This window comes from Myotis brandtii, unplaced genomic scaffold (assembly GCF_000412655.1).
Source record: "Myotis brandtii unplaced genomic scaffold, ASM41265v1 scaffold199, whole genome shotgun sequence".
Lineage (NCBI taxonomy): Eukaryota > Metazoa > Chordata > Mammalia > Chiroptera > Vespertilionidae > Myotis > Myotis brandtii.
The window spans coordinates 4,288,679-4,307,778 of NW_005357414.1; the positions used below are offsets into that span (position 1 = coordinate 4,288,679).

Sequence of the window (19,100 nt, forward strand, 5' to 3'; positions counted from 1 at the left end):
TTTTACATGCTCCAGCCCTATCTCTTTCCCAGCATTTTGGATTGCCAACTAGGGAGGGGACTGGTCCTGGGGTAGCCTCAGAACACCCTAGCATCCTGAAAACAGGAAAAGGGTGGGAATTCAGGGGCCTTGAGGGGCAAGGGTACAAGATGATGGTCCTTGAGTACCAGAGGACCAGTATATTTGGGTTCTTGCCTCCACAACACTAGGAAATGTGAATTGGGCATAGCCAGCCAATTTGGGGACAAGTAAGAATATCACTTTAAGGCAGTGGTTCTTAGGCCAGATGCATATCAGAATTACCTGGGAAGCTTTAAAAACCTATATTCCCTTGGGGAGGTAGAAGAGGATAAAGAGGGATAAATAAATGGTGATGAAAGTTCATATTAAATGACTGTCAAATGGAAATCTGAATCTTTTTTTCTCCCTCAATCTTCCCTTTTGCCTTCCTCCACTATATCATGGATCTTACCTCTGCCAATTTATCTGTGAAAGGTATAAATACCATCCTGTCTATTTCATAGGGCACTGACTTGTAAAATAGTGATGCACACAGCAGACATCTCTGATTACATGCATCTGGTTTTATGTAACAAAAATTGGGTGTGAGTGTAACATTTATCAATCAAATTATATCTTTTTTTAGAGAGAAGCATTGATTTGTTGTTCCACTTACTCATGCATTCATTGGTTGATTCTTGTATGTGCCCTGACAGGGGATGGAACCCCAACCTTGGCTCATTGGGATGACACTCTAACTGAGCTACTCAGCCAAAGCCTCAAATCATATCTTTAGTGCAGTGTATGACAGCTTCTTCCTTGAAGGAATCTCACAATATATTAATTTCCTGTTGCCTCTGTGTAGCCTTTAAGCACAAATTTAGTGGCTTAAAGGCTACACATTTATTTTCATACAGTTCTGGAGATCGAGTCTTACTGGGCTAAAATAAAGGGTAGGCAGGGCCACATCACTTCTGCCTTCTGGAGGCTCTAGGGGAGAATGGGTTTTCTTTCCTTTTCTAGATTCTAGAGGCCACCCCACTCCTTGGCTCAGGGCTCCTTCCTCCATCTTCAAGGCCAGCAAGATCGGACTGAGTCCTTCTCACATCACATCACTGACTTTCTATTCTGCCTCCCTCTTTCACTTACAAGGACCCTTGTGATTACACTGGGCCCATCTGGGTAATTCAAGCTAATATCCCTCTTTTAAGGACAGCTGATTAGCAATCTTACTTCCATCAGCAATATTAATCACTCCCTGCCATATAACATAACATATTCAAAGGTTCTGGGGATTAGGGCATGGGCATCTTTGGATGGCCATTATTCTGCCTACTGCACATGATAAATCTTTTTACAAAGTAGAAACATTTTAATGTAAAGTGGATAATCCTCCTCTGGTTTTTCATATACATTTTATCTGTTGCTTAAAGTAGGACATACCTGAACTATCTGCCACCTGATGGTCTCATCATCTACCTACCCATTCATTGTTTCCAGCAAAGTGCAACCTTCTCCTAGCCCCTTCAATTCACCAAGAAGACCTTCCATTTATCTCCTAATGTAGTCCTTCACCTCTCTACCCACCATGATGTGGACTCTCTGTGTGCATGCCTAGCACCATTCTTCAGTGCAATGGGGCTACATGCAGTAGGTGATAACGGTTAGGTATAATAAAATGTGTGCTTTGTGTGTGCAAGACAGGAATGTGTGTGGGGACATGCATGCACACTCTTAACGATTCTACACATTTCACACTCACTCTTTCTTTTTCATTACCACTGCTGTCCCTCCAGCTCAGGCCCTGCCTTTATCACTTCAATCCTGCACTAGCATCATAATCCCCTTCTTGCCTCCCTGGTTTCACATTAGCCTTGCTTCCATCCATTAGGCAAACTAGTCCAAATCAGTTTTCATTCTATCACTCCTCTGCTCCAGGTCCTACAGTGGATTCCCACTATTCTATCACATTGAATCTCAATTTCTCAGACTGGCCTTCAAAGCTTATAACCGGCTTATTCTGCCCATCCCCAATCTCTTCAATCTCTTTTCTCTTTAGTCTCCTCTCCTGCCAAGTAACTATGCTTATCGACCTGCACATATGTCTTACTTATTTCCGTGCTTGCTCTCTGCCTGTGAATACATCCCACTTCTCTCTGCTAATCCATGCCTGTCACTTCAAGATCCAGCTTAAAACACTCTCTTGTGAAAAGCTAGTTCTGTTAACCACTTCCTGTTCTTTTGTTCCACGCTATTCTTGTCTACAAAATTACTTGATTTTAACTTTTATTTAGTGATGTTTTGCTTTTAAAAAAAATACCAGGTCTCACTTGTTGAGGACTTATAATGTGTCAGGCAGTGTTCTAAGACATTTTACACACATTTTCTCATTTAATCCTGAATACAACCTTTTGAGTTAGGCACTCCATTTTGCAGTTGAGGAAATCAGTGCTCAGAGAGGTCAAGATACTTTTTCAAGTCTACACAGCTAGGAAGTGGTGCACCTGGGATCTGAACCTGGTCTGTATGATTCCAAAGCTCTATGGAAGCTCTGTTGTTGCTTTATTAAAGTAGGGTATGTGTCTTTGTGGGTTTAGGCCTCCCCTATAAAAGTGTAGCCCCTCCAAGGCAGCCTTCATGCACACAACTATGGCTAGATCGCTCCTATAAATGAGACTAGTGCTTTACACCCAGGCAATACCCCACCGACCCTGCTTGGCCTGGTTCCTCCAGAGCTCTGGACCCAGAGGTGAGTGTTTCTCAAACCTGGCTATACTACAGAATCACCTGGGGAACTGAAAAATAAATAAATCCTGATGCCCAGGCTGCACCCCAATCAATTAAACCACAGTCTCTGGTAGTAGGACCCAGGCATCAGTATTTTTTAAAGCTCTCAAGAAAATTACATTGTGCAGCCAATATTGAGAATCACTTGTAAAGCAAAGAAGATTCTGCTGGAAAGCTGTTTCTCTGTTTTAAACCATTTTTATTTCTCAGGAAGTCACATCTTCCCTGCATGTCTAGTCTCTCCTTCCCCTTCCCTACCTGCTCATTTGGCTTTTTACTTAACAACATCTGAGGGGAACAGCAATCATTGCTTGAGGAAGTGGCCACAAGCCAATTAAATATTAGCTCCAGGCAGGTTCCTAAATCAATGGTGTTCCTGTGAATCACAGGTGAAAAACATTAACATATTAAAGCTTTCTGGGTTTCACAAAGACAAAAAAATAATTTGCTGTTTTTGAAACAGCAAACATTCCACCTCTTAATCTGCTAACAGCATCTCCTGGGAAATCCTTAAAGAAAGAAAAGTTGCCCCTTCCTTAATAGCTTTCACCAGCTGGCAGGCAGGGAGCTCCATGGAAGATGTGGCTGACCAAGGCTGCCTGCCTTTGCACAGGTGACAGCTGCTTGGTAGTCTGAATGAGCTCATCTATGGGAAAAGTTCTAAGGTTCTGGAAGAGGCGGACTCAGGGAGGTGAAATGGGGACCAGGCTCTACCTGCTCACTGTCTCCCCAGGGCCCCTTAGTTCTGTCTACATACTCAGACATCCCCTCCTCCATGATTCCAAGTGTGTGTGTGCCTATGGCAGGGCTTCCCAACTGGTGTACACATATCCTTTTAGCCTTTGGGACAGCCAGACAGAGCCCAGGGTGGCCAGAGTCTCTGGGCTCCATTTACCCTAATATTCCACATGAATGTAATTTCCTATGGGTGCTATGACACAAGATTGGGAAGTGATGGCCTGGAGGTAGCTCCAAATTCTCCAGTTCCCCTGCCCTCTGCAAAAGACCTCTTATGGGTTGATTGGACACTCCCTAGCTTTCTCTAGCACTGGCTAACCTTAATACAGTATGTGGTCACAATAGCATGTCCCAGTGGCTCTCTCTATGGAATGCACTGGCGCCTTTCCCCACCCACTTCCCCCAGGCACATTGTCCTTGTCTCTTTCTCCTAAGCTCCAAGGGCCCTTTTTTTTGCCTCTATAACTTGTTTCCTGAGCCCATTTCTTCTACAGCTCACTTCTTCTACCTCTGTGACTTTTTTTTTACTTTCTAAATAAACTTCCTCTTATAAGAAAAAATAGTATGTCCCACAGGGTTGAGAAGGGCAAAGAAGATAGCCCAAATGGACTCAGGTTCTGAGCCACTTCTGAATACCTGAACTTCACCTGACAGGCTTAAATTCTCTTTCTCAAGGTTACTTCTTCCTGTGTTCCCAAGGCCTGTTCCTGGGGAGAAGTCGCCCCCAAAGCCAGACTTACCTTGGCATCCAGGATGCTGGTCTCCACTCGGGCCACGCCTTGGTTCTCCCGGAACAGCTGGATCTTGCTGATCTTGCTGAACTCGGACAGCACAGTGGTAAGGTTGGTTTTGAGGTCAATAACATGGCTGATACCGTGCCGGGGTCCCACCAGGAGAGTGGTGGCTGATTGCTTTTCATCCTGGTGCCCAAATGTCGTGGGCAGCATTCACAGAAAGAAAGGAAGAGGTGGTAGGGAGAGGAGACAGGAGGAGGAAATAGAAAACAAGCATTGGGCCAGTTCTGCTGGGAAGTCTGGAAGCATTTGGGGCTCAGTGCCAGGGTGGGAGGACAATCTTGAGGGGAAAATGGTTTGGGATGCTCCTGTTTTCAGGGCAGGGCCTAGATCATCGGTCCAAATGGGCACCTTAGGCTCAGCAATAGGTTGGGCAGCAACAGGGTGGCTCTAGCAAAATCATGAAGTAGGTGAAGTTTTTTTCTGGTGCCTTCATAGTACCCTCTTCCTATCAAGCCCCACAGACTTTTCATTTGTCGCTGCAGGCCACTCAAGGCATCCATCTGGTACTCTGCCCGAACAGAGAGCATCCTGTTTGGTCTTTAACCTCCCCTACCCCACTCCCACCCCTCAACTCCAACCAAGGGCAACTCAAACTCTCACTTCTCATTAGTTGCCAAAACCTAAAAAGACAAAGAAATAACTCTGGTCGAAGGTGTTAAGGGTTGATTGGGGTGGGGAGGGGGTCTCTCTCCCTAAGAAGATATTTGCCCTTTAATAGGCACTACAGCAGTCTTAACCCAAAGGGATGGCCTATAAGAATTTTAGCAGTGGCAGGGGTGTGGGGGTTAAGGTGGAGGGAAGGGGCAGTGGGCTTTCAGTGATCCTCAAATCCCAGTATGTAAATGGTTACTTCTGTGCCTGAGGGGCTGAATTCACATAAGTGTTCCTGACAGGCTCCTTGGCACCATCAAGCCTGAGCCCTTTGCGGGTCCATTCCCTGGTATTAGCATCACCCCAATGAACCTCTTCCATCTGCTGTAGATACTTTGATGATAAGCGGCTTTCCACTGGTGTGCCCCAGGAGCAAGAGAATGTGTTCCCCAGAGCAGGACAAGCACCTGGAGACAGCAAGATGATTTGAATTTCCTTTCTGTAGCTCACTAGGGTAAACTAGCCTGGGGCACATTTTTGGGTGACCAGCAGTCCCTCCCCCTCCAGAGACAGGTGTTGCTGCAGTGGAGGCCTTGGGTATGCAGGGGAAAGCATACTGATTCAGGAAGCCTTGAGTGGGGGGGGGGGACTTCAGGTATATAAGGAAGAGTAATGAAACAGAGCATGGGTCAGCAAACTCTGGCTCTCAGGGCAAATCTGGCCCACCACCAGTTTTTAGAATGGTTTTTACATTTTTAAATGGTTGGAAAAAATTCAAAAGAACCACATTTTGTGACATGTGAAAATTACATAAAATTCAAATTTCAGTGTCCATAAATAAATATACTAGAACACAGCTATGCTCATTTGCTTATGCATTGCCTATGGTTGCTTTCATGCTACAATGGCAGAGCTGAGTATCTGTGACATGTGCATAGCCTGACTGCAAAGCCTGAAATATTTACTATGGAAATAGTTTGCCACCTTCTGAAATTGAGGAAAGGGGACACAAAAGGGTCAATGAGGGATGCTGAAAATGAAAATCACCTCTTACTTTACCATTTTACCAGAGGAGGAACCAGAGCACCATGGAAGAGGAGAGGGAGGAGGAAGAGGAGGGAAGATATTTAGAAATATTTGCTGAGACATAATGACATTCTAAAGCTTTAATGTTCTACTGCCCTCCACCCAAGGACAGTGCCCACAGAGGGCTCCCTCCCACCCAGTCTCGCTACCCTCACTGACCAGGCCCACAGTGTTGAACAAAACACCAGTGAAGGTTGGAAGTTCATTCAGAATTCGAAGATACTGGAGCTTTGCCTGAATTGTGGAGCCCTGTAGAAACAAAACACCCAGAAACATGAGGAACTTGAGACACACAAAAGCAAACCTGTATTCTCAGGAAAGAATGTCAATATCTTACAACAGGAACGTCAGCAAGATACCCTACGGTAGTGTGAGGAGATCCCCAGAGAAACTGCAGAAAGGTTCCCGATCAGATGGGGTCTTACCTCTAGCATCCCCTCTCCCTTCCTAAACACTCTTTTTCCTCCTGGTCCTCATTCCTTAAGAATCCAGCTTACTCATTTTGCTCTTGGGTTAATTCCAACATCTTCCCCCAACTGTGAGACCCCACCTCATCTATACCTCTCTCATGAGATCTCCTATAACCACTAGATACTGGCCATCCCCAACTGGGGGTCCCCCTAAGACCTTTGATCCTGAGTATACCTAAGTCCCAAGCCTGCTCTTTTTCTGGCATTTCCTCATATAAAAGTCTCTAATAGTGACGGCAGCATCCCCTGGGAGTCACACTGGACTCCTCCCTCATCCTCTTACCACCAGTCACGAAATTATCTTCATTCTACCTCCTGTCTACCCACCCCTCTTCTGTAGCCCCATGGTCATTGCCTTGATGTCCCCGACCTGTGTCAGGGTGGCAGCCAGGTTACCTTCAGTATTGACACTCCATTCCCTCAACCCCTCCACACTGCTTATAGGGATCATCCTAAAACATAAGATTAATCACATCAGTTGCCTGCTTAAAGCTTTCAATGGCTCTCTACTGCCTACAGGGTAAAGTATAACCCCTTTCCACAGCACACAAGACCCTCCATGAATTGGCTCCTGCCAATTTCTCTATCCTCCTCTCTTGCCCCCATTTCCTCCCCACCCCCCAGGCATGTTCCTTAACTCTGTCCTGGCTTATGCTGAATCATTTGCATTTCTTTCCATGTACTACTCTCTCATGTCCCAAGGGCTTTGTATAGACAGATCTCCCTGCCTTGGAAAGTCTTTCTCCCCCAACTCATTTAGATAAACTGTTATCTATCCATCAAGACCCAGCTCTGGCATCAAATGCACCAAATTCCTGGCCTTTTCTACCTTCCTCAGGTTGGGCTGGGTGTTTCTTCTGCATATTTCCAGAGTACCCACACTTGTCGCCCTTTGCTGTGACTGACCTTGGTGTTTCTTCACTAGCCTGTGCCTGACTTGAGGGTGGAAACCAGGCCCTTTTCAACTTTGTATCTCCAGCCCAAGCACTGGTGAGCCTAAAAAATGTTTGCTGAGGAGACAGCTGAGAGCACTGATGTTCTCCACTGGGAAGAAAACAGTCTGATTAAATATGCACAGCAAGGTAGGGATGGCTTAACTCTCTGGGGAAATTTGTATCTTAAAAGAGAAGCTAGTTGGTAATGCAAGGAATCTGGAATGGATGGAATCTATGGGAGTGATTATGTCCTGTGTCTACATCTGCATTTCTGTGCCTCTCACCACAACTCCTGCCTCCTAGGCACAAGCAGACTGAGCTTCAGAAGCTTGAGAAGGGCCTACAGAAGAAGAAAAAGATAAGGGCTCACAAAGCTGAAGGAGCAGGCTGTAGGAGTTCCTCAGAGGGCATACAAGAAAGTTCAGGAATGCTGATCAGTGACCTGAGCCCTCAACATGTTGCACAGTGACCTATTCTCCAGGTTATGCCTTATCTCATCAGGCTGGGCTTTTATCTCCTAAAATTCCCTGTCCCAGGACTGATGAGTTAGAAATGGAATAAGGGAAAGAGCAGTTACTTTCATGGAAAACATGTGCTACTCAGGGTCCAGTGCTGTCCACATGGCAGATGCTCAACCAACACTGACTAAATGGGTGAAATGACATGAGAATTTTCTCCTCCTGCAACTTGGTCCCTTTGCTCTGAGGACATTGGGCTTTCTCAGTGACTGACCACTGAGCTGTCCCTGGGGGAAGCTCAGGCTTGGGGAAAACCCGCCTCTGCAATTGTCCTCCGTATCCAGCTAAACAGTATAGTACCCAAGTTGAAAACAGTGGAGAGGATCCTCAGAAGACCAGACCTGCTGGGAAAGCACACAGGAGCCCACATGGCCACTAATGCCTGAGCAGGGTGCCCAGTGGCCTACTCTGGGTACCTTGGTGCCACTGGAAGGATGTGTTTGGTGAGCCTTCAGTTGCTGAGAAAGGGATTTCCGGAAGTTCTTCTCTTTGATGCCCTGCAGGAGGGAGGGGGGAAGAAAGGGTTCCAGGCCCCACTCCTTCCTAAAAGCAAAAGAAAAGTAAGAAATTAATGAGAGAGCCCTGGCCAGTGTGGCTCAGTTGGTTGGGCATTGTCACATGCACCAGGAGGTTGCTAGTTCGATTCCTCAGTAGGGGGCGTGCAGGAGGCAGCCAATTTATGTTGCCCTCTGACATTGATGTCTCTCTCCCTCTCCCTTCCTCTCTCTCTAAAAATCAATAAACTATTCTTTAAAAAGAAATTAATGAGAGAGACAAAGTGAGACAGAGAAAGGAAGCAGGTAAGACAAACTGAATCTGAGAGGCAGAGATGAAGGAATGAAGCCTGGGAAAAAGAGAAAGATGATGGGGGCAGGAGAAAAACTTTGGCCACAGTTCTCTAGTAGAAGCTGTAGCTCAAGGACATCATGATCTAGGTGTGAGGAACTCCAATTCTCACTCATACCGCAGACTTCCATTCCTGAAAATCAAAGCACAGCTCAAACTTTGCACCTTTTCCCTACGTAGCTTTAGAAGGACCCCATCCCAAAGGGCCCCAGCACAACTCACTCCACATTCTTCAGAGAAATCTTCTGACTAGGTCGAGTGGCTGAGACAGTGATATAGATGTGGAGGGCAGCAAGGCCCAAAAGCATCTCTGGCTTGGGGTCCATTCCAAAGCGTTCTCGGATAACATCGTTCCGACTCTACGAGAGAGGGCAATTCAAACCTATTAGTTGAAGGAGATGTTTCCTCCCTACCCACCCATCTATACCCTTCTATCCCAGAAAAATATCCTAGTGTTAGGAAGACTTCCTAGATCAAGGAGAAGAGGAAAATTCTGCCTTTGGGGAAGTGGTAACAGAGGAAGCTTGGCTCTCATAGACACTATTCACTTCATTCAGCAGATATTGAACAATTTTATTCTCAGTGATGCGTGCACACACTGGTATAAGTGAGCAGAACATCTAGGTTGCTGCAAAAGTGAGACTCCCTTTCTTTCATCCTGTTACAAAATCTTCCCTGCCTTTTCTCAGGGGCCTGTACTCACCCCCCAGCTCAGATGGGAACAAAGGAAGAGAGATATTGGGATAGGCTCTCTACAGGGCTCTGGCCCAGAAGCCCAGGGTGAGAGATGGATTGCAGAGTTGGGGCAGATATTCTGTTCTGTGGGGTCTGAAGGTCAAAAGCACTGATGAGTCAACCTTCTTTATGCTATCTTAAAAGGACTACCCTAGAGCTACTGGCCAAAGGTATGACAATTCCCAAACCCTGAGGGTCAGAGTCCCAGCTATCAATGATTCAGCCTTGGTCAGACCAGTTTCCCATTGTGTTGAGGTGGAACCAGGTTGAGCTAAGGAACTAGGGAGCCATGGTACAGCATAGAGAAAGTGGAAAAGGAATGCTTCATCAATGATCATCTATTTAGAAAATCCAATGGAATCTAAAAAAAAAACAACTACTAGAACTAATAAATTAGCAGGGTTGCAGGATATAATATTAATATACAAAAATGAATTACATTTCTACATGCTTGTGACAATCAGAATTCAAATTAAAATTCAAAACCATTTATCAAAGCATCAAAAATATGAAAAAACTAGGGATATATCTGTCAAAATATGTGAAAAAAAACCCCTGTACATTGAAAACTAGAAAACATTGCTGAGAATTAAAGAAGATATAAATAAATGTAAAAATATTCTGTATTCATGGGTTTGAAGACTCAATATTATTAAGATGTAAATTCTCCCCTAAATCTATCTATAGATTCAACACAATCAAAATCATGGCATGTTTTTGGTAGAAATTGACAAGCAAATTGTAAAATTCACATGGAAATGTGAAGGGCCTAGAATGGTCAAAATAACTTTGAAAAAGAAGAAAGTTGGAGGACAAACACTACCTGATTTTAAAACTTATTATAAAGCTACAGTAACCAAAAGAGTGTGATATTGGCATAAAGATAAACAGATAGATCAATGAAATAGAAGAGAGGGTTCAGAAATAGACCCACACACATAAAGACAACAGATTTTTGACAAAAGTGCAAAGGCAATTCAGTGGAGAAAGGATAGTCTTTTCAACAAATAGAGATGAAACAACTAAATATCCATATGCAAAAAACCCCAACTTTGATTAGTACCTTGTACCACATACAAAAGTTAACTCAAAATGAATCACAGACCTAAATGTAAAAATCTAAAATGATAAAACATCTAGAAAGAAATAGGAGAAAAATCTTTGTGACCTTGGGTTAGGCAAAGATTTTTTACATAGAACACCACAAGCACAATTCATAAAAGAATAAACTGATAAATTGTACTTCATCAAAATTCAAACTTTTGCTCTGTGAAAGACATTGTTTAGAGACTGAAAAGACAAGCCATAGACTGGGAGAAAATAACTGCAAATAACATATCCAACAAAGAACTTGTATTCAGAATACATAAATAACTCTCAAAATTTGATAACAAGAAAACAAACAATCCCAATAAAAAAGTAGGAAAAAGATTTGAACAGATACTTCACTAAAAGATGAAGGATGGCAAACAGTCACATGAAAATATGTTTAAAATCATTAGTCATTATTAAAATGCAAATGAAAACCACAATGAAATACCACTGCACACTATTAGGATGACCAAAATAAAATAAAAATACTGACAAGATCAAGTGCTGATGAGGATGTGGAGAAACTGGGAGTCTCATACATGGCTGGTGGGTATCTGAAATGGTACTTTGGAAAACAGTATTGGAATTTTTTGGAGAAGTTAAAGAAAGGTAGATCTACCATATGATCAAATCATTCCATCCCAAAGGAAAAGAAAGTTTATGTCATACAAAGACTTGTACATGAATATACATAGAATATTTTTTTCAGTCATAGCCAAAATCTTAAAATAACCCAAATATCCATCAGCAGGTAAACTGATAAACAAATTCTGGTACATCTAGCTCTGGCCAGGTAGCTCAGTTGGTTAGAGCATCATCCCCATACACCAAGGTTGCAGGTTCGATCCCTGGTCAGGGCACATACAAGAATCAACCAATGGGCCCAGCCAGCATGGCTCAGTGGTTCAGCATCGACCTATGAACCAGGAGGTCATGGTTCGATTCCTGGTCAGGGCATATGCCCAGGTTGCAGGCTTGATCCCCAGTGTGGGGCATGCAGGAGGCAGCCAATCAATGATTCTCTCATCATTGATGTTTCTATCTTTCTCTCCCTCTCCCTTCCTCTCTGAAATCAATAAAAATATATTTTAAAAAATAATCAACCAATGAATGCATAAATAAGTGAAACAACAAGTCGATACTTTTCTCCTTTACTCACTCTCTAAAAAAAATCAATAAATAAAAACAATTTCAAATTTTGGTACACCCATATTGTGGAATACTACTCTACTCAACAATAAAAAGGAATGAAGTACTTATACACACAATGACATGGGTGGATCTCAAAATCACTATGCTGAGTAAAAGAAGCCAGACCAAAATAAGTGTACATACTGTACAATTTCATTTATATAAAACTCTAGAAAATGCAAACTAATCTATATTGACAGAAAGCAGTTCAGTTGTTGCCTAGAGATGGGGGGGATGAATTACAAAGAAGCCTGAGGAAAAATTTGGGGATGATGGATGTATTCAGTGTCTTGACTGTGGTGATGGTTTCATGAGTATAAAAATATGTCAAAACTTATCAAATTGTACATTTTAAATATGTGCAGTTTTTTATGTGTCAATTAGACCTCAATAAAACTGTTCCATATCCTATATAATAAAAGGGTAATATGCAAATTGACCCTAATGGAGGAACGACTGGTCGCTATGACATGCACTGACCACCAGGGGGCAGATGCTCAACTCAGGAGCTGCCCCCTGGTGGTCAGTGTGCTTCCACAAGCCGGGCTGAGGGCTGTGAGTGCAGCAGCGGGTGGCAGGAGCCTTTCCTGCCTCCTTGGCAGCACTAAGGATGTCCGACTGCAGCTTAGGCTGCAGTCCGACATTCCCTAAGGGCTCTTGGGCGGCCAGAGGGATGTCTGACTGCCAGCTTAGGCCCAATCCCCTGGGGAGAGGGCCTAAGCTGGCAGGTGGACAACCCCTGAGGGGTCCTGGACTGCTAGAGGGCACAGACTGGGTTGAGGGACCCCCCGAGTGCATGAATTTTCATGCGCCGGGCCTCTAGTCCTATATAATAAGAGGCAAATATGCAAATTGACCGAACGGCAGAACAACTGGTCACTATGATGTGCACTGACCACCAGGGGGCAGATGCTCAATGTAGGAGCTGCCCCCTGGTGGTCAGTGCACTCCCACAGGGGGATCGGTGCTCAGCCAGAAGCTGGGCTCACGGCTGGCAAGCTCAGCGGCGGTGGCAGGAGCCTCTCCCACCTCTGTGGCAGTGCTAAGGATGTCTGACTGATGGCTTAGGCCCGCTTCCCCCATCAGTCAGACATTCCCCAAGGGCTTCCAGACTGCGAGAGGGCACAGGCCGGGTTGAGGGACCCCCCCCCAACCCCGAGTGCACGAATTTGGTGCACCAGACCTCTAGTATAAAAATAATTAATATAGTCAATAATACTATTGTAATAACTATGTATGGTGCCAGGTGAGTACTAGACTTATCAGGGTGATCACTTTGAAAGGTCTTTTCAGGTGTATGTTGTACACCTGAAACTAATATATATCGTATGTCAACTATAACTAAAAAGTAAAATTTTAAAATAATCTTAAGATTTTTTTAAAGGAAGAATATAGCTGAAGTCCATATCATCACTAAGTCCATATCATCTCCCTTCCTCTCTGAATCAATCTATATATATAAAAGCCTAAGCGACCTGTCAACTGGTCGACCACTTGACCTCTTGACCAGTAGCTATGACATGCACTGACCACCAGGGGGCAGACACTCAACACAGGAGCTGCCCCCTAGTGGTCAGTGTGCTCCCATAGTGGGAGCGCTGCTCAGCTGACCAATGGGTTCCAGATGCCTGGCTCATGGCTGGCGAGTGCCACTGCGGCGGAGTGAGCCTCTCCTGCAGACACTCCTTCTGCACACCCTTCCCCCATCCGGGCTGGGACCATGGCAGTGGCAGGTGCAGTGGGGATGGGATGAGTGGGAGTGGCATGGCCGAGGGACCCTACCAGTGCATGAATCCATGCACTGGGTCTCTAGTAAAAATATATTTTAAAAAACAACAACAACATAGGTTGCTGGGCTCAAACACCAGATTTTCTGATTCATTAGGAATAGGGTAGGGCTCAAGAATTTGCATTTCTAACAAGTTCCTGGTTAATGCTGCTGTTGCTGGTCCAGGGACCACACTTTGAGAACCATTGCCCTAAATAATTTTAAAGCCTGTGCTTGCCATGACCTATCAAGCCCTTCACCATCTGCTTCCCGTCTCTCCCATTTCATTTCTTATCACTCCTTACCTCACATTCTGTACTCCAGCCATAATAAATTACTCTCAGCTTTCACATCATGCTGTGCTGTTTCATGCCACCAAGCCTTGGCAGATGCAAGTCCCTTTGCATAGAATGTGCCCCTTCCACTCAATCTCTGCACATAGCAAACATCCATTAATCCTTCAAGGCTAAGAGCATGCATGCATCACTTCCTCTGTGAAGCCTTCACTATCCCCTTCCCATGGAGAGTTGGCAAATTGCTTCCTGGATGTCGCTACTGACAATGCACTGTCTTATATTTATTTGTGCATGTATTTATGAGGTCTAGAGAGTCATACATTTCTTTGTTCACCTGGATTAGCAACATTGAGCACAGGGCCTGGCCCAGTACTTAGCAAATGTCTCTGGATGAACTGGATTGGGAATCATCTCCTTACTGGAGCTAGGTACTATAGGTTGGGAACCCCTGTTACCCAAATGGGCTGGTTAAATCTTGGGATTCTTTTATGGTGCCAGAGTTATTGGTATTGCTTGCTCCAGAAAATTGATGAGACCTGTCTAAACAGACAGGACTTTGAACCATAGACAGCTCAGGTTACCAGGCTAATCAACTTGGCCATGGCCTATGATGGTAGCAGAAAAGGAAAGGACCTTCAGAGCTACCTGGAGGTTGGAAAAACTTACATAGCGACTTCATTGTGATGGCAGAACATCCTGCCTGCTTTTTTGTCCATTGTTCTGTCTGTCTGTGTATCCCCAATCAGACTCTACCTGGATATACAGGTACTCAAAAGCAGCAGGATCCCGATGCAGCAGCTCCACAGGGTCTTTGGGAAAGAAGCTTATTCGGAAGAGGCATTTCATTCCATGATAGTGTGTCCGCTGTACCACCTGCATCCAAGGGATAAGAAGTGGGAGGCAGAGAGATCTGGGAATCAATAGCTATGCTGGTAGGAGCCAGCTTGGTGGCTCCTCAAGGTGGGGGTTGGGGCAGAGCAAGCGTGCTGCCTCCCAGCTGACCAATTCCAATTACCCTTAGAGAAAAGTGATGAGGAGCCAGGTCTTTTCTGCCCTTCTGACCCAAGTGACTAGAATTTTTGAATCACTTAGCCAGAACGTGACTTTTATCAACAATTGAGTCTAGGGCCCCAGATACTGGGTAGGAAGAGAGGGCTCCTGGGAATTTCTCTCTTTTCTTGCTGTGGGGCTAATGCAGAAGGGCCTGGCCTCAAACAGAGTAAGTTGCTGATTAGAAGCTAAATCAAAGATTTAAAATCCCATTTGGAGGTATAGATGAAACAAGTGGGAAATATATATCAGTAATTGCTGGAACTGGCATTGGGTAATGAAGGGGTCCCTATACAATCCCCTTTATTCTTGTATATTTGAGAGGTTTTTCTGTTGTTTTTTCAATAAAAAAAGTTAAAAATCCCATTTGGAACAAGAGACCAATTGGATTCAAAAGACCTCTGGAGGGGTGGGGAGGAGTTTAGGCCTATCTCCAAGCAGAACACTCACAAGCTTCCCTTCATAGGTGGGAACCTGTGAATCCCTGGATTGCATTTGACTGAGAACTAAACTTGAAGAATTTTCCTTTCCAAAATCTTTCCATTTTCTGTGTCTGATTTTGGCTTTTATTTCACTTCCATTTCTTCCCAATCGTTCCTCTCCAACTCCTTCCCTCCCTCTCTGGGAATATTGATTGGCCCTGGTTGCCTCTTTGGCTCTTCCTGGTGCTTTACTGTTGGTGAAATACTATGCAACCATCCTGGATTTCCCCAGCCTTTTTCATATGGCAAAGGCTAAGATGATAAGACGCTTTCTCCTACTCTGCTTTGGAAGTTGACATGGGTGACATACTGCCCATTCTTGGCCCCATTCAGCCCATTCCCATCCCACACTTGTCCTGGCCTCACTGGCCTCACTAGACTCCATTGGCTGATCCCTTCATTACAGTCTTCATGTGAAGGCCAAGTTTCCTCTTGGAGGCAGAAAAGTCTAGCAGGCACTGCTTCCAGGGGACAGGACAGTTGACAATATTCTTTAACGCAGCATTCCAGGAGCCATGCAACGAATTACCACCCCACACTTTTTCCACAGAGACCAGGACTAACAATCTTCATGCCCTTTATAGGTTATAAGGGACATTGACAAAAGCCTTCTGGAGGTAGGTAATATAGAATTTGACCGAGAACTGTGACTTCTGGGAAATAGCTGAACATATTATAAATTTTCCAGAATAAGAGTACCTGGGGTCCTCTTCTCTAGTAGAGGCCACATGCAAAGCTATCAAGCCAGGATAAAAGAGTTACTTACATAAGCCAGGGGCTGCTTGTCCTGGAGAAGCAGGAACTTGTGGTTCTGTTCTGGCCCAGCATACTCAAGGACAAGAGCAAAGTGCTCAATGTACCTGAGCGAAAGACGGTCCTGTAATGTCACCATCACATCCTGTGGAAAAGAAAAGAGCCTTAAGAGGGAGATCCTTTCCGACTCTAATCTACTCTAAGCACCAAATGTGTAAGGGGGACTGAATAGTAAGAAAGTAGGTCCTGGGGGGAAGGCTGAGGCTGGGAAAGTGGTCCAGACAGAGACACCAGCCTTTACAGTGGTCTAGGCCAGTGGTCGGCAAACTGAGGCTCGCGAGCCACATGCGGCTCTTTGGCCCCTTGAGTGTGGCTCTTCCACAAAATACCGATTTCTGCGCATGGGCCATGAAGTTTCAATCGCACTGTACATGTGCGCCTGCATGTGGTATTTTGTGGAAGAGCCACACTCAAGGGGCCAAAGATCCGCATGTGGCTCGCGAGCCGCAGTTTGCCGACCACTGGTAGGCAATGTGCTTCAGATGAGGAGAGTGATGTATGAGTGCTATTTAGAGGCCTGAGCCCCCGGGAAACAGCAATGGTGCAGGGGGTGGAGAGAAGTATTTCTGAATTTGGCCTGGCCAGGCATATAGCAAAAGAAGGTCATGGCTGGCCATACTTTCTTCCCTCTCTTCTTCTTTTCAACAAATTATTTCCTGAGTGCTTACTAAGTGCCAGACACTCTGGTAGTTCTTCCCTCATCTTCTTTATTTTTTATTTTATTTTTTGTTAATCCTCAACTGAGTATATTTTTTCCATTGATTTTGATTTTTAGAGAGAGTGGAAGGCGGGGGGAGAGAAACATTGCTGTGAGAGAGAGACATTGATTGGTTATCTCCTGCATGCACCCCGACAGGGCAGGGGACCAAACCTGCAACCTAGGTACGTGCCCTTGACTGGAATTGAATCCACAACCCTTCAGTGCATGGGCTGATATTATAACCACTGAGCAACACAAGCCAGGACTTCCCTCACCTTCTCATGTAAGAATGTTCACTCTGGCTTGTCCCTAAACTCTTTATTTAGGAATTTAAAAAAGCAAAACCTATAATTTTATGATTAAAAAGTCAACTTTCTGGATTTAAAATATAAATTGAATGACTTGAGTTACTGGCAAAATATTCATTTTTTATAATAGCTGGATTTTAGAGACAATCAACTTAGCAACTTGAAAAATGTGTTCATGCAGAGGAACTACGTCACATGTCTTGTGTACAGTCATAAATCTGACTACTTCTGGGCTCCATCTGCTCTGCTGCCCTACTTTTATTATTAGGGTGTCTGGAAACATATCTGTGGGGGCTGGCCAAATGTCAGTTTGAGACTTCTGCCATCTATTTGCCTACACTGGGCTCCAATGTGTGTGTTCGTGGAGTCAGCATCACTCAGCCCCCAAAGGCCGGAAAGAAGCAGGCTTGGGAATGGGAAGCTCCCTTACAGCCAGGGCTTCCAAAAAACCCCTCAGTGAACATGAAAAAGACATTGATCCATTCAAATGTTCAGCTGGAAATGGGTGTGTAGTTGAGAGTACCCTTTTGTATTATCCAAGTAGTCACAGATGCACCAGTGTTTGTGGAGCTCTGGCAGGAACAAATGAGGTTTTCTTTGCAGTTCGGCTGCTTTGGGATTGTGGACGGCCAAGTCTTGATGATTGCCAACTGGTGTTACAAGTGTAACAGCCCCCATGCCAGGCTGTCAACACACTCAGGTACCTCTCTGAAACAAGTGAATAGCCAGTACACCCTCCCTAAAGTTAGGATGAGATCACAAGCCAGGGGGCACTGTTGTCCTAAAAGGCTGGGGCTACCTGAAAGCCAGAATGGTGATGTAAGGTGGGAGAACACTTGGAGAAGGCTCCAAGGGGAAATAGAGGAATAAATGCTCTAGTGTAGGGAAAGGTCTAAAATGGACATACCAACCCATGAAACAACACCAAGGAGGATTCTGACACAGAGATATCCACATCTGGAGGTGGGGCATTTGGATACTCCTGGTGATCTAGTTCTGGTTCAATGCCCCTCCCACAGACTAAGACATTCAATAGTCAAGAGATCATCTCAGGGCACCCTAAGGAGTATGATTCGGTCCTAAGACCCATGGGGGATCCACCTAGGCCTGAGCCTTCAGAAGAAACTTGGTTAATCAACATGGAGTAGGTAGGCTCAGTGTTTTTGCAACTCAGGTGCTACTGGCACTTTGGGCAGGACAATCCTGTATAATTCAGGGACTGTCCCACTCCCTACAGGACACTTAGCATCTCTGACTTTGAGAGACTAAATACCAGTAGCATTCATGAGGATAATCCCCAACTGCTTCAGACATTCCCAAAAGCTGTTTGGGAGGGGGCAGTGCCAACCCTGGCTGTGAACCACTGGAAATGCCAGTTCTGAACACCTGATAATTACTTTTTATTTTTAAAGTATATATTTTTTATTGTTGACAGTAAAAAAGAGCCTACAGCACCCAGTATTCCCAGGTGATCTCCTATCCAAGTATTAACCATGCCCACCTGATAACTCCTCTTAGGGAAAGTTTCCTAGCCCATGGGGTTTCCTCATTTATAGGTTTGGCTTAACCTCTGTATGGGTACCTAAGAATATCTTTGAGCCAAGGTGGGTTTTCTGGGCAGGCACTGTAGCCACCCATTAGTCTGGGCAGCATTGTTTACGTGGAAATATTCATTCTGAAAATGGTGTTCTCTTTCAGGATAGAGTCCAGAAGAAGCAGGAACAGATATTTCTGTCCCAGAAAAGAGTTGAACCCGGGGTTCATTGTATCATCACCTCTCTTCTTCAGGACTAAGGGAATTGCTACAACTTTTAGACAGCTGGCTGAGCCATTAAGAATCACAGCTCAGCCCTGGCTGGTTTGGCTCAGTGGATAGAGCGTCGGCCTGCGGACTGAG

General features: G+C 44.7%; 1 protein-coding gene across 7 annotated transcripts in view; it reads right to left on the minus strand.

Annotated features, from left to right (window-relative positions):
* The window catches only part of FRMPD3 (FERM and PDZ domain containing 3), a 127,986-nt gene that overhangs the window by 25,307 nt on the left and 83,579 nt on the right, over positions 1-19,100 (minus strand). For 6 of the 7 annotated variants that reach the window (XM_005865226.2, XM_005865228.2, XM_005865227.2 and 3 more), the window contains 6 exons: positions 16,149-16,280; positions 14,604-14,723; positions 8,991-9,127; positions 8,339-8,465; positions 6,159-6,248; positions 4,266-4,445 (listed from right to left, as the gene is read on the minus strand). In XM_005865226.2, the coding sequence (XP_005865288.1) occupies positions 4,266-4,445; positions 6,159-6,248; positions 8,339-8,465; positions 8,991-9,127; positions 14,604-14,723; positions 16,149-16,280 (786 nt within the window). The other variant, XM_005865232.1, reaches the window with a different exon arrangement.